At 40.7% G+C, this 12,730-nt stretch overlaps 1 protein-coding gene across 1 annotated transcript in view; it reads left to right on the top strand.

Moving 5' to 3' along the window:
• The window catches only part of crtc3 (CREB regulated transcription coactivator 3), a 64,561-nt gene that overhangs the window by 16,653 nt on the left and 35,178 nt on the right, over window positions 1–12,730 (top strand). The window contains exons 2-3 of the mRNA XM_071202610.1: window positions 5,941–6,048; window positions 8,281–8,412. Coding sequence (XP_071058711.1) covers window positions 5,941–6,048; window positions 8,281–8,412 — 240 coding nt within the window. The remainder of the gene's footprint in view (window positions 1–5,940; window positions 6,049–8,280; window positions 8,413–12,730) is intronic.

Genomic DNA, 12,730 nt, shown 5'->3' with positions numbered 1-12,730 from the left:
TCATGTTTTTTTTAAGAAAAATGTACTTGTCCACATTGCTTGCCGAAAGGGCAGATCTGCTGGCACTAGGGGTGCAACAACTAATCGACTTAATCGATTAAAATCGATTAGCAAATTAGTTGCCAACTAATTCAGTCGTCGATTCGTTGGTGACGTCATCACGTGCGTTTTACGCGCCGTTAAGCTACAACGTTATTGGTACTGAAGACATTTAAAAATATATGTCATGTATTATTGATACAAAAACATTATATCGCAGTCTTAGTGTGGCCAGCTCGTTTATAATATGTAAAAAGACAAACAAATGCGTCTATGATGTATTTTCGATCAGACGAGATCTCTCTCCCTGGTCTGTGTGGGAGGGGGCGGGGCCGTTTACACACATGCGGCTGCTATATGTAGCAACACACTGCGGAGGTGGCGGAGAGAACGCCGCTCCGAGGTGTGGTTCAACTTTACCCATCTCGTTGCTCGTTGCCAAAAGTGCAATAAGAGTTTAGCATGTAAGGGCGGTAACACGAGCAATTTGTCTAAACATTTAGCAAAAGTGCTCCACATTCAGACGGAGGAATGCACAGGGTTCCACTGTCTTTCTAGTAGCTCTGTAGCCCCATCCACGAGTAACGTTTCCACGTCAGGTGTTATGTATGCTAGCAGCAACACACGGAGTTAACTACATTATATAAACATGGGGTAATGATTTGAGGTAACTGAATTAGTTAGTTTGTTAAAGTTTCAGCTATTCTGTTTACAATTCTGTCATCACATTATTTATTATTTGCTAAAACACTGTTGTTTCTTTTGATGTGAAATATTATTTATTTAATTTAAATGAAAAGCAATGTTCATTTTGTAAACAATTTGTTTAGTTAATTTAATAATATGTATTTTTTAATCAAGTATTCATCTTTATTGTCTTCATTGTTAGTTTCCACATGCCTAAAACAACCTCATGCTAAATCTAAAAGTTGATGGCTAAATAAGAGCGTTTGAGAAATTGTGCAAGGCATAATAGTCCGAATAGTCGATTAATCGTTTCATTAATCGATAGATTAATCGACTATCAAATTAGTCGTTTGTTGCAGCCCTAGCTGGCACTAACAATGTCTTCTGCTGTGGAGAACACCCTCTCGCTAGGGACAGAGGTAGCAAATACAGCCAGGTAGCGCTTTGCTAACATGGCAATATAAGGATATTTGGCGTTTGTAATAGCTTTGGCTCGGTCTGAACTTTTTGCGAGTGTTGGAGGCTTAAATGCTAGTGGGAGTCGGGTTTGCAATTCAGTCTTTTTTCTTTTGGTACCGGTGATATCCACGTTCGGGTGATACCTTTTCAAATGAGTGTGCAAGTTTGATGTATTGCCAGCCGCGTAACCAATTTTAGTTGAACAATGTCGACAAACAGCTTTGGTTCGGTCCACCTGTCTTTGTCCGTCATCCTTGTACGTAACTGCAAAACCAAAATTTCAGTGATGCTGGAAGATTTTCGAGTTCAACTTTATCTGCGTTCGCCATTTCGACAGTTCCTCAAATGACTGACTACATTTGAACGCATCCCTGTGACCAGCTCTCATAGTATGCCTCTCGTCCAATGAAATGACTTGGTCGCTCTATGACGCGCTGAACCCAATGTGAGCAAATTACACTGAACACTGCGACGCAGCACCTGAGATTACTTCCAAAAAGTTGTTTACATTCTCAATTTTTTATGTTTAACTGTTATATTCGTTCGGTACACATGTGTACCGTACCGAACCGAAGAGCCCATACCGAATAATTTCGGTACTTATACCGTTACACCCCTAGTTGCCATGGCAACGGCATTTGAAGAAATGGTGAAATTTCAAAGCGTGAAGCATGTCAAGGAACTTGAGCATCTGAAGTGTACTTTTTGTGTACTTTCGGGTTAATAATTTGGCCTTTTTGGCAGATTAACTAAAGGTGTGCGGCTGCTGTGGTGGGGAAAGGTGAGGCTGAATTTGCAATGGGTTTTAATGGAGACATGTTGAACGTTTTTGTCACTTCATGCCCTCAAGAGGCATTTTGTTTAATTATTTTGCTTTCATTTTTTTTTATCTTTCAAGCTACGAGATGTTTTCCTACGTTTGTCATGACAAATTGTCTCAGGAATGTAGGTTTTGGGAATTATGACAGGTTTAAAAGAAAATATGAAGGCAAAATTAAATATCTCCACTCTAGCTGTGACATCACGCACTGTAAAATCTGAAGAAGGCCTCTTTACCAAGGTCTGAACAATGTTTAATATCTGTAAAAGTAAGAATCAGATTTGAAAGTTGTGTTACACGAATAATGGCAGAAAGATGTGTGACATTTTAAAGTTGGAATGAGGTTTCTAAGTGAAAGTATAAAGGAGCAGTTAGCAGTTGAAGTTGCATGAAGATTGTTGAAGTCTGAAGAGTTCTCCATTGACTTCCATGTTAAAAATGGGATGTATTATGGGATGTATCTCTGGAATTATGAAAGTTATGAATGATAAAAGTAATAGCCATTGATTCCCGACCGAGCTGAACGTTTTGATGTTTGATGTTTGAACGGAGTTTCTGCGATGTTCAATGTGGGAGAAGAAGCAGTGCAAAATAACCCGGCGGAATAATAAAGAATTGTGTGCGTAGCATAACAGATAGTGGGAATGCTGTGTCAGCATTCCCACTAAATAACACGGGAATAATAAACGGAGCGCTCTCTCCTTCTCCTGACAGCCCGCCAGTATCATGCAGCTCGCGGAATGAGTGACCCGACAGTAAAAATAAACATATCTATAACTACACTGAACAAAAATATAAATGGAACACTTTTGTTTTTGCTCCCATTTTCCATGAGATGAACTCAAAGATCTAAAACATTTTCTATATACACAAAATAACCATTTCTCTCAAATATTGTTCACAAATCTGAAAAAATCTGTGATAGTGAGCACTTCTCCTTTGCCGAGATAATCCATCCCACCCCACAGGTGTGGCATATCAAGATGCTGATTAGACAGCATGATTATTGCACAGGTGTGCCTTAGGCTGGCCACAATAAAAGGCCACTCTGAAACGTGCAGTTTTGCTTTATTGGGGGGGTCTGGGGGGGTCCGAAAACCAGTCAGTATCTGGTGTGACCACCATTTGCCTCACGCAGTGCAACACATCTCCTTCGCATAGAGTTGATCAGGTTGTTGATTGTGGCCTGTGGAATGTTGGTCCACTCCTCTTCAATGGCTGTGCGAAGTTGCTGGATATTGGCAGGAACTGGAACACGGCGTCGTATACGCCGATCCAGAGCATCCCAAACATGCTCAATGGGTGACATGTCCAGTGAGTATGCTGGCCATGCAAGAACTGAGATGTTTTCAGCCTCCAGGAATTGTGTACAGATCCTTGCAACATGGGGCCGTGCATTATCATGCTGCAACATGAGGTGATGGTCATGGATGAATGGCACAACAATGGGCTTCAAGATCTCGTCACGGTATCTCTGTGCATTCACAATGCCATCAATAAAATGCACCTGTGTTCGTCGTCCATAACATACGCCTGCCCATACCATAACCCCACCACCACCATGGGCCACTCGATTCACAACATTGACATCAGAAAACCGCTCACCCACACGACGCCACACACGCTGTCTGCCATCTCCCCTGAACAGTGAAAACCGGGATTCATCCGTGAAGAGAACACCTCTCCAACGTGCCAGACGCCATAGAATGTGAGCATTTGCCCACTCAAGTCGGTTACGACGACGAACCGGAGTCAGGTCGAGACCCCGATGAGGACGACGAGCATGCAGATGAGCTTCCCTGAGACGGTTTCTGACAGTTTGTGCAGAAATTATTTGGTTATGCAAACCGATTGTTGCAGCAGCTGTCCGAGTGGCTGGTCTCAGACGATCTTGGAGGTGAACATGCTGGATGTGGAGGTCCTGGGCTGGTGTGGTTACACGTGGTCTGCGGTTGTGAGGCCGGTTGGATGTACTGCCAAATTCTCTGAAACGCCCTTGGAGACGGCTTATGGTAGAGAAATGAACATTCAATCAATCAATCAATCAATCAATCAATCAATCAATCGATCAATGTTTATTTATATAGCCCAATATCACAAATGTTACATTTGTCTCAGTGGTCTTCACAGTGTGTACAGAATATCAGTATGACAATACGACACCCTCTGTCCTTAGACCCTCACATCGTACAAGGAAAAACTTCCAAAGAAAACCCAGTTTAAAGGGAAAAATGGGAGAAACCTCGGAGAGCAACAGAGGAGGGATCCCTCTCCCAGGACGGACAGACGTGCAATAGATGCCGTGTGTAAATTGAAAAGATAATACATTTGCAACATAGGTAGTCCAAATGTTTGGAAATGCATGCAATTCACGGGCAACAGCTCTGGTGGACATTCCTGCATGCCAATTGCACGCTCCCTCAAAACTTGCGACATCTGTGGCATTGTGCTGTGTGATAAAACTGAACATTTTAGAGTGGCCTTTTATTGTATTTATTGTATTTACAGCCTAAGGCACACCTGTGCAATAATCATGCTGTCTAATCAGCATCTTGATATGCCACACCTGTGGGGTGGGATGGATTATCTCGGCAAAGGAGAAGTGCTCACTATCACAGATTTTTTCAGATTTGTGAACAATATTTGAGAGAAATGGTTATTTTGTGTATATAGAAAATGTTTTAGATCTTTGAGTTCATCTCATGAAAAATGGGAGCAAAAACAAAAGTGTTGCATTTATATTTTTGTTCAGTGTAGTTATAGATATGTTTATTTTTACTGTCGGGTCACTCATTGTGACCCGACCCGTGTGATTTTCTAACCTGAAGTGTGTGTTTTTCTCCGCTCACCGCTGCAGGTGATTATGCAGAGCTGCGTGTCGACTCGTCAGAAGCAGCTGATCTCTCCCGTCAGATTAGACTTCACTCGCGTTTGTCCATATCGATCAGATCTAGCTATTGAAAGCGATGTCAGGCACCCAAGCTGAGATTGTATATATTTCTGCATTTTAACAGTGCAATTACAAAGTATAAATATAGTATAAGAATGTGGCAATTCGCCTTTATTGATAGCATACATTTAGAAAAAACTAAATAAAAAACGGATATCCGAATAACGAAATTAAAAACCGAATAGTAGGCCAACGACCGAATATTCTAATATTCGGGTACAGCCCTAGTTGACACTTCATCAAAGTGACACATGTTGTACCATAATATAGAGTTTTACCTCACTCTTTCTAAGCCCCTAAGCCCATCCCTTATATATTGTCATGTTCATAATCTCTGTGAGAGATCTCTGTCCGTTCGCTGTAAAGCCCATTGATAAAGTCGAAACAAGGTCAGCCTTTGAGATTCAAATGTTGCCATTTGGGCAGTCTAAAGAAGAATTACCCTTTTCCTGGTAACAGCTGCTGATTGGCTCTGTTTTGCTTACCTTGGCAGAACAAGCTTCTTCTTTATTTCTGAGGATATCTTTGTGTCATCTCCTGGTAGTGTGCTGGGTTTGGATGCCAACCTGCACATATACTAGAGATTTGCAACTATTGCTGCATTTTTGTCAGTTATTTTGGATGCATTTGTGCATTACTAATGAAAGCATATGATTCCTTGTTTTTTTTTTGCAAACAGTGTAAATGTAGGTGAATGTCTGTTTGATTGAGTTATGGTTGCTGTTTTAATTCTGTAGTAGCCTATTGTCTCACAATTCCTTCCATGCAGTTTGCTTATGCTGCCTTCAAGAGGTATACATAGAAAAAATAAAGAAATCACAGTGAGACTTTTGACTCTCATTTGAGAAACAGTGACAATGGTGACAAAGAAAAGCCCTATATGAAAGTGTAAGTTTTTTTTTTTACTGGATGTTATATGTGCTTTACACTTGAAGATGTCCAACAATTTTTTGTGTTTTTTTTTCTTCCCCTTTGTGACAAACAGGTGCAGTTTCAGAAGGTCCAGCAGCTTCGCTTGACTCAGTCCCGGGCGCAGTACTATGGCTCTCTGCCTAACGTCAATCAGATTGGCAACACCACCACTGAATTCCAGGTGGGTTTTCATTTCGTGTTTGCAATAGAGCAATAGTGTTGCAGTGATTACGTATTTTTGTATGCCAACTCGGACGTTCGCATCGCAAGGGCTCACTCAACAATAAGTAACAGGATTTTTCCATTGGATTTACGAATATTGCATAAGGTAAGATCAATGGCAAACACACATTTATTATATTTACACGTGTTGTTTAGCAGAATAACCTACACGTATTAACACCACTTTAATAATAGTTAAAGAGTGAATGTAATCGCAAGAAACAGCTGACGTTAGGCTATAAACCAACTCCGGATGTTCCCATGACTTCCCGTCTGGCTTGTTAGCAACCGCTGCTTTTAGGACTTCAAAGTAAAATCTCATAATCTTGTATTAACCACAGGTGATTAAAAAAACAATTTACTTCAAGACGAGGGAGCCCAGAAGTAAATCAGCTTTGTGTTTATTCCATTATTGCAGTGATTACTGTAGAATTCATATTTAACACTGTGATACGTTGTGTCCAATCAGTGTTCAATGGTTTCTTAAGGTGCGTTGAGTCAGAAAGCACACAATTGTGTCCCTCAAGTTGAAAAATTAGTAAATGGTCATTTTGAGTGAAAGCGCGTCACCACTAATGTTCCTCTCTGACTCTTTCAGACCACAGGATAGCAGTTGTCTTGCCTTTGTTGCAAATATAAAACGAAAAAACATGGGGAAGTAATGGACTATGCGCTCGAAAAGTGGAGCGAGGTTAAACCCTTTTTTTGTGTGGTGGACCTGCTGCTTTTAAGAAAAATATTCCGAGTGCTCTGCATCTGCACCCCAGCTGTGTGCCAACAAATAATTGCGATAAAAAAAAATGAGGAGGCGGCTTTTTTTTTTTCTGAACAAAGCCTTGTAGATATGCTGGTGCTAGAAATTAAATCATTGCAATTCATTTTGTGCTAATGTCCTCAAATGCTTTCCTTTAGTCACAAGGCTGTCTGAAGTCAATCTGAATATTTCTTATTTTAAAACCATGTCTCCCTTTAGAATCTATTAAAATCAAGGTCCTCATTCAGGGTTTTTCAAGGCCTGAGGACAATTACCATCAGCTCCAATGTGTTCTAGTCCAGGGGCTCCCAAACTGTTTACACCACAGCACCCATTAAAGGAAGGTTTTGTCATGGGACCCTGAGCCTCAACAATCTAATTATAATATACATATATTATGTATCATAACAATCATAAATTCTTCTTATATTAAAGCCAGATCATCATTTATCAATATTAAATCAAATAGTAGAGATTAATTCTCAAAATAAAAGCCAACTGGTGATCTGGATATTTATGGATTCAAAATAAGCAATGCCTTCTTATTTTTTATAGAGTTGAAACTAATATAATGCAAATGTTTGCCTTTTTATGAGGTAAAAGGTTATTAAAAATGTATATCCAATTGCATGATGAATCTTACAGCACCGTTGGCTCATCCTCAAGGCGCCCACTCTGAGCTTTGCTGGACCTTCAGAAGTGCAAACAAGCCTCCTCAGAGCGTTAAATTATTCAGCTGCTCACTCGAAAAAAAGATGGAATATAAGATCAGTGCAGTCGTTTTCAGTTCTCCTTCCGGCAGTGGAGCTCCTGGGCCTGTATCTGTGTCAGCTCTCAGAGGAGTGGGTTATGCTAGCACACAGAGGGTCCGGGTGAAAGTGGCCTTGTTATACTGAAGAAGGGCCCTTTGAGGTAGAGCAGTAATTGCAACACCGGGGTCAGGACCACAAATCAATCCCCACATGGAGGGAGAGAAGTGTCACTTGTCGAGTCCATTCACTTTCTGTTATGGGAACAAATCTCAACAAACTAAAGGGCTTCTAGATTCCACCCGATGATAACATTTTGATAACCTATATTCAATTCATGATTGTAGAGTACTTAATGTCTTGAGCTCTGAGGTCACAACATTTTTTCCTCTCACTGCCTGTGCTGCAGCACCTCTTTTCAACATTTGTGTTTGAAGAGCCAGCGTGATCCAAAGACCCATGAAGCAGTCCTCACATGACGAGCTTTATAAGAAACAAAGGCTTTCGGCCTTCAGCTGAGGCTTTAATAAGGGCATGAACACAAAGGACATTTTGGTTTTGAACAAATTGGACTAAGTGACAACATTCAGTTACAACTGATTTAAATAACATTTGACAAAGCTATTTTCCAATACTCCTCTCTGTCTGTGGTGAACTGGACTGTAAATCATGTGATTTCTCTTTTCAGGGGGGCTTTCCGTCAGGATTGGACTCTGTCAGAGGGACCCGCCACCACGGGCTGGTGGAGAGGGTCCACCGGGACCGCAACCGCATCAACTCCCCCCATCGCCGACCCGTCGACAAGCACGGACGGCAGATATCCTTCCAAGCTTAATCACTGACAGTGGGAGATGTGGGTGTTATGGCTTCCGGGTTGTTGGTCTTTATTGTTTTTTTTCTTTTTTAATGGCGGTTTGTATCAAGCGTGACGCCATTCACCAGTGTAGGCAGCTGTACAGTAGCCTCAGGAACAGACTTAGTCACAATGCTAGTTTGATATGTGACGCAGAGACAGCGCGCTTTACTTACGCCTAATGGACACTGACAGTGGGAGATTCTCAGGTTGGGTATGCATGTGCATTTAGCAGCAGATGTGATTTTTAGGCAGCCGCACGAGTGTGTCATTGTTGTAATGGGGTTAACACACAGGGTGAGGAAAATAGGCGGGAGTGTTGGTACTTAAGCTCTCAGCATCACTCTTTAAAATACCCAGAGTTGGAGTGAGTAAAAACAGAACAATCTGTTTTCTTATGCCTCTTTTAATTACCAGTTTCACTAGTTTTATAAACCAGATTGCGTAATATAATCTGCTACCATTTGTTTTTTTGTCTTAACCAGTGGCTGAATTTAGACCAAGATTGATTAACAAATATTTTATTTGATAAGAATATGAATTGCATTCTGTAACTTGGGATATAATACTGTCTCAAAATTGAAATTACAACTTCCAAATGTGTCTTGTGGTTGGAACTGAAGGTTTTTTACTACATTTCTGCTTAACCTTGCCTGAAAATTACAATTAAAAAAGTGAATGCAGGATTTGATATGTTTTACGAGACATAAGGGCAGGAATTCAGAGGGGAAGGAGCCGTTTTGAGCTCTGCTACTAAAAAAAAGAGCTAAAAGCTTTTTTTTAACGTCATACGTCAAACGCGTCATATTACGTCACATGGGGAGCAACTTTCTCCGACTCCTTCTCTGCCCAATCCGCGGTAGTAGTTAGTAGTTGGTTTGAGCGGTTGTGATTTAGTGAGCTGGTATTTTTTCGGTAATTTTACATTGCAAATTGTCACCATTTGTAATCAGGACATCGAGTCCACAGTTTGGCTCACGGGAAAAGGACCGGAGCGAGCGTTCGTTCCTGGGTGCGAGGTACATCCACCTCCCTGCAGCACATACTCTCCACAGCTGAAGCCTATCAAACAAAACGTTTATCAGGAAACCGTATTACATCTCTCTCCCCCCCTTCGCTCCCCTCTCTCTCCCCTCCGGTACACAGCACCGTAAGACGTAGTGTGGAGTTGCATTAGGTAACGCGAGATACGGCTGATACTTGCGCATTAGTTTCTGTTATGGATCAGTATCAACAGTCCTGCCAGTAACGTTACTATATTATCAATACCACTTTAGTTATAGCCTGATATGTGATAGCTAACTTTACAATGTTGTGATGTGACGTTAGCTAACATTAACTGTAGCTAACGCCGGTCACTCACCAAGACAGCTGCCCTGCTCTCCACTGGTTCTCCTCACACCACAGCTCCATTTCTCTCCGATGGCCGTCATTTCTTCTAATCCTTGGCTGCTGCTGGTCTCTTGGACTCTGTGTACAGTCTCTATTATTATACCTTTACAGGTGATCACACAAAGAGCTTGCTCCTTGAAACACATAACTGAAAACTTTGAAAACACCAAATAAAATACACGAATCAACTGAGAACACTTATATATTCTCCTATGTTAATAGTATATATTAACAAGTACTTTTATTCTGTGACACATTTGGTATATTTTAAAGGTCTTTATCTAGAGAACGGTATATTAATACAAGAGAACATTAATTTAATCTCCTGCAATCGCACAGCCCGCTAATTACATTTCCTGATCTGGATTCACACCCAATGTGTTGCACATGAAACACCCTTAGCCCACTGATCCATCAGCACCCCCCCCCCCCCCCCCCCCTTACCATTTTAATAACTAGATCTGTGTATTCCTTTGCCTTGAGACAGAGATGATTCAGTGAAATGTCACTATGGTGTGTGTGTGTGTGTGTGTGTGTGTGTGTGTGTGTGTGTGTATGTGTGTGATAGCTCGAGAGGAGTGTGTCCTGTGTCTCAGCATGTGATGTCACACCAGTGTATATATTTCCACGGAGAACAATCGAAACACAAGCATAACGTAACGGTTTTAGTGTGTTGCAGGAATGAGCCATCAACCTGGAAATAAGTTAGCTTCTTACCACTTCCCTTTTCTCAAAGTCAACATTTCATTTGAGTTTGTGGGTAGTTGCCTGAAATAAGGTCTGTGGTAAATACAAGCTTAAGAGATTCTTAAGTTGTGTTCTACGTCAGAAAATATGTAAGTATTTGTATTTATTTATAGAAGGATCATGCATACAAAAACATTAATCTCAGCAAAGAGAAGAGATGTAATATGCCAGATTATAGCTAATGGCTCATTTCCATCTGTGGTCCTTAAGTAAATATGCCACTGGTGAATCACAAACACTTATTTTCATAAAAGATTGCGGTTGCTAACAAGTTAATAAATGAGACTACTCAACCTCATCAGTCCAAACATTAGCTGACTTTAGCTTCGCCTTGGTGAGTAGCTTAACATTAGCTTTTTACTTCTGGCAGTTGCATTTTAAAATTCTGAAAGTGGTCTTAATATGTGGACATTATCCGAACAGTGCAACAAAATTAGCTTTAGCATTAGTTTCTGTCGAGGGAGCCCTTGCAATGTTAACAGGTCGGCCTGAAAACATTTTGTGAACAATGCATCATTCTATTGGACAATACCCTTGAGTACTTTGAGGAAAGCATTTCATAATCATATTAGTTTTTATTTTTCTCGCTGTCTCGCAGACCCCACGCAGCAAGCAGGAAATGAACCCATCTCACACTGTCCGCTCCTCACAGCAGCGAGCTGCGCAACGTCCCGCCAACACGGCACCCAGACCCCACGCAGCATTCTCATCTGTTTGTCCTTACTGGTGTCATTTTCTGGCTGCTAACGCCATGGTAACACATAATCACTGATGTTCCGCTGTAACGGTGGTGGACTCATCAGAACAGAGTGCGCGAGCCGACCAATCAGAGTACAGTGGGCTCACAGGGAGGGGGGGGGCAGGAGCTCCAACAAGCCGTTTAGGACAGAGAGTGAATACACATACTATACAGAGACGCTGTGTGAGAAACCAACGTGAGTTTGAAAAATGTCACAATATAAATCTATTCTAGTAGACCTCAACAATGGAATTATGATCAGGAGAAATGGCCCTTTAAGTCCAACTTTAGTCCTGTTCACGTGTTTGTATCTTTTGAGAAAACGTACGGCAACAAAAGTGCTCAAGGGTTATGTGGTAAAGAAAGCCAGTGTTAAAAGAACACACAAACAAGGGGAGATGGTTAAAAACTGGTTAGTGGCTATTCAGAAAAAAATGACTTTTTATTTCTGTATAGACTTTTGTTGCCCTCCATTAGTTTTGAGTCTTGAAGATACTTTAAAAACTGATCAAAGGCCATCAGAAATTAATCTCTGTTATTGTAATAGGAGTAAAGAACAGGTTCTTCTTTGACGTTCTTCATACTGAAAGAGGATTCAGAAACACGTTCCAAGCTATAAATACTGATTTCAAGGCTGTGCGATAAATATACCATTACATTTCACTTAGCTGACGCTTTTGTCCAAAGCGACTTCAAATAAGTGGTCGGATCTTTGGCGGTCTTGCATAATATATACAGTAGCTTTATGGTCCGAATCCATCTCTTAACCACTTCTGCTGTCATTGCTCTTAGTTTCCACTAAGACAAAATAATGCTATCAGAAATAGGTCTTTGTATCTGTTTGAACGCCACAAATGTATTCTTTTGTGCAAACCAGAAGGTATCGATAGCACAGATTATGTCGCAGAGAAAACCTGGTCAGATTCCTAGTGTTGTTTAATAATTGTAATTAAATATATATCCTGATTGAATTGCGTTTTTATTATATTATAATCTGTGTTGGCGAAATCCTTAAACAGCTGCTTGTGTTTAGACAACATTTTAAAAGTTTGATTTATGTTAGATTATTAATAAAAGCCTTTTGTCGGAGAAAGGAAGGAAAATAAACACAAATGGGGGAAAAAGAGAATTTTGATTGATAATAACGGGGAGAAAAGCAACTTCTTTAAATACAAAATTGTAGAGCAATTTCTGGCTCTCATTTAACAGTGCCAGATTTAGAAAATTGAGTGTTGCTTTAATTTGACAAGAAATCGAGGGTGAAGTTTGAATTATATCCTAATTTTACACAACTTCTGTGCTCCATCTACAGTTAAGGGTTGACCCCACTAATAGAGTTGTTGAATAATGCTAAGAGCATGTGAAACAGCCGGATTGTTCCTCCTCTGAGCCTGGAGAGACAACAAT

This window comes from Pseudochaenichthys georgianus, chromosome 3 (assembly GCF_902827115.2).
Source record: "Pseudochaenichthys georgianus chromosome 3, fPseGeo1.2, whole genome shotgun sequence".
In the NCBI taxonomy this organism is placed as follows: Eukaryota; Metazoa; Chordata; class Actinopteri; order Perciformes; family Channichthyidae; genus Pseudochaenichthys; species Pseudochaenichthys georgianus.
The sequence above is the reverse complement of the archived record's forward strand: the minus strand, read 5'-3'. Positions and strand labels throughout refer to the sequence as shown.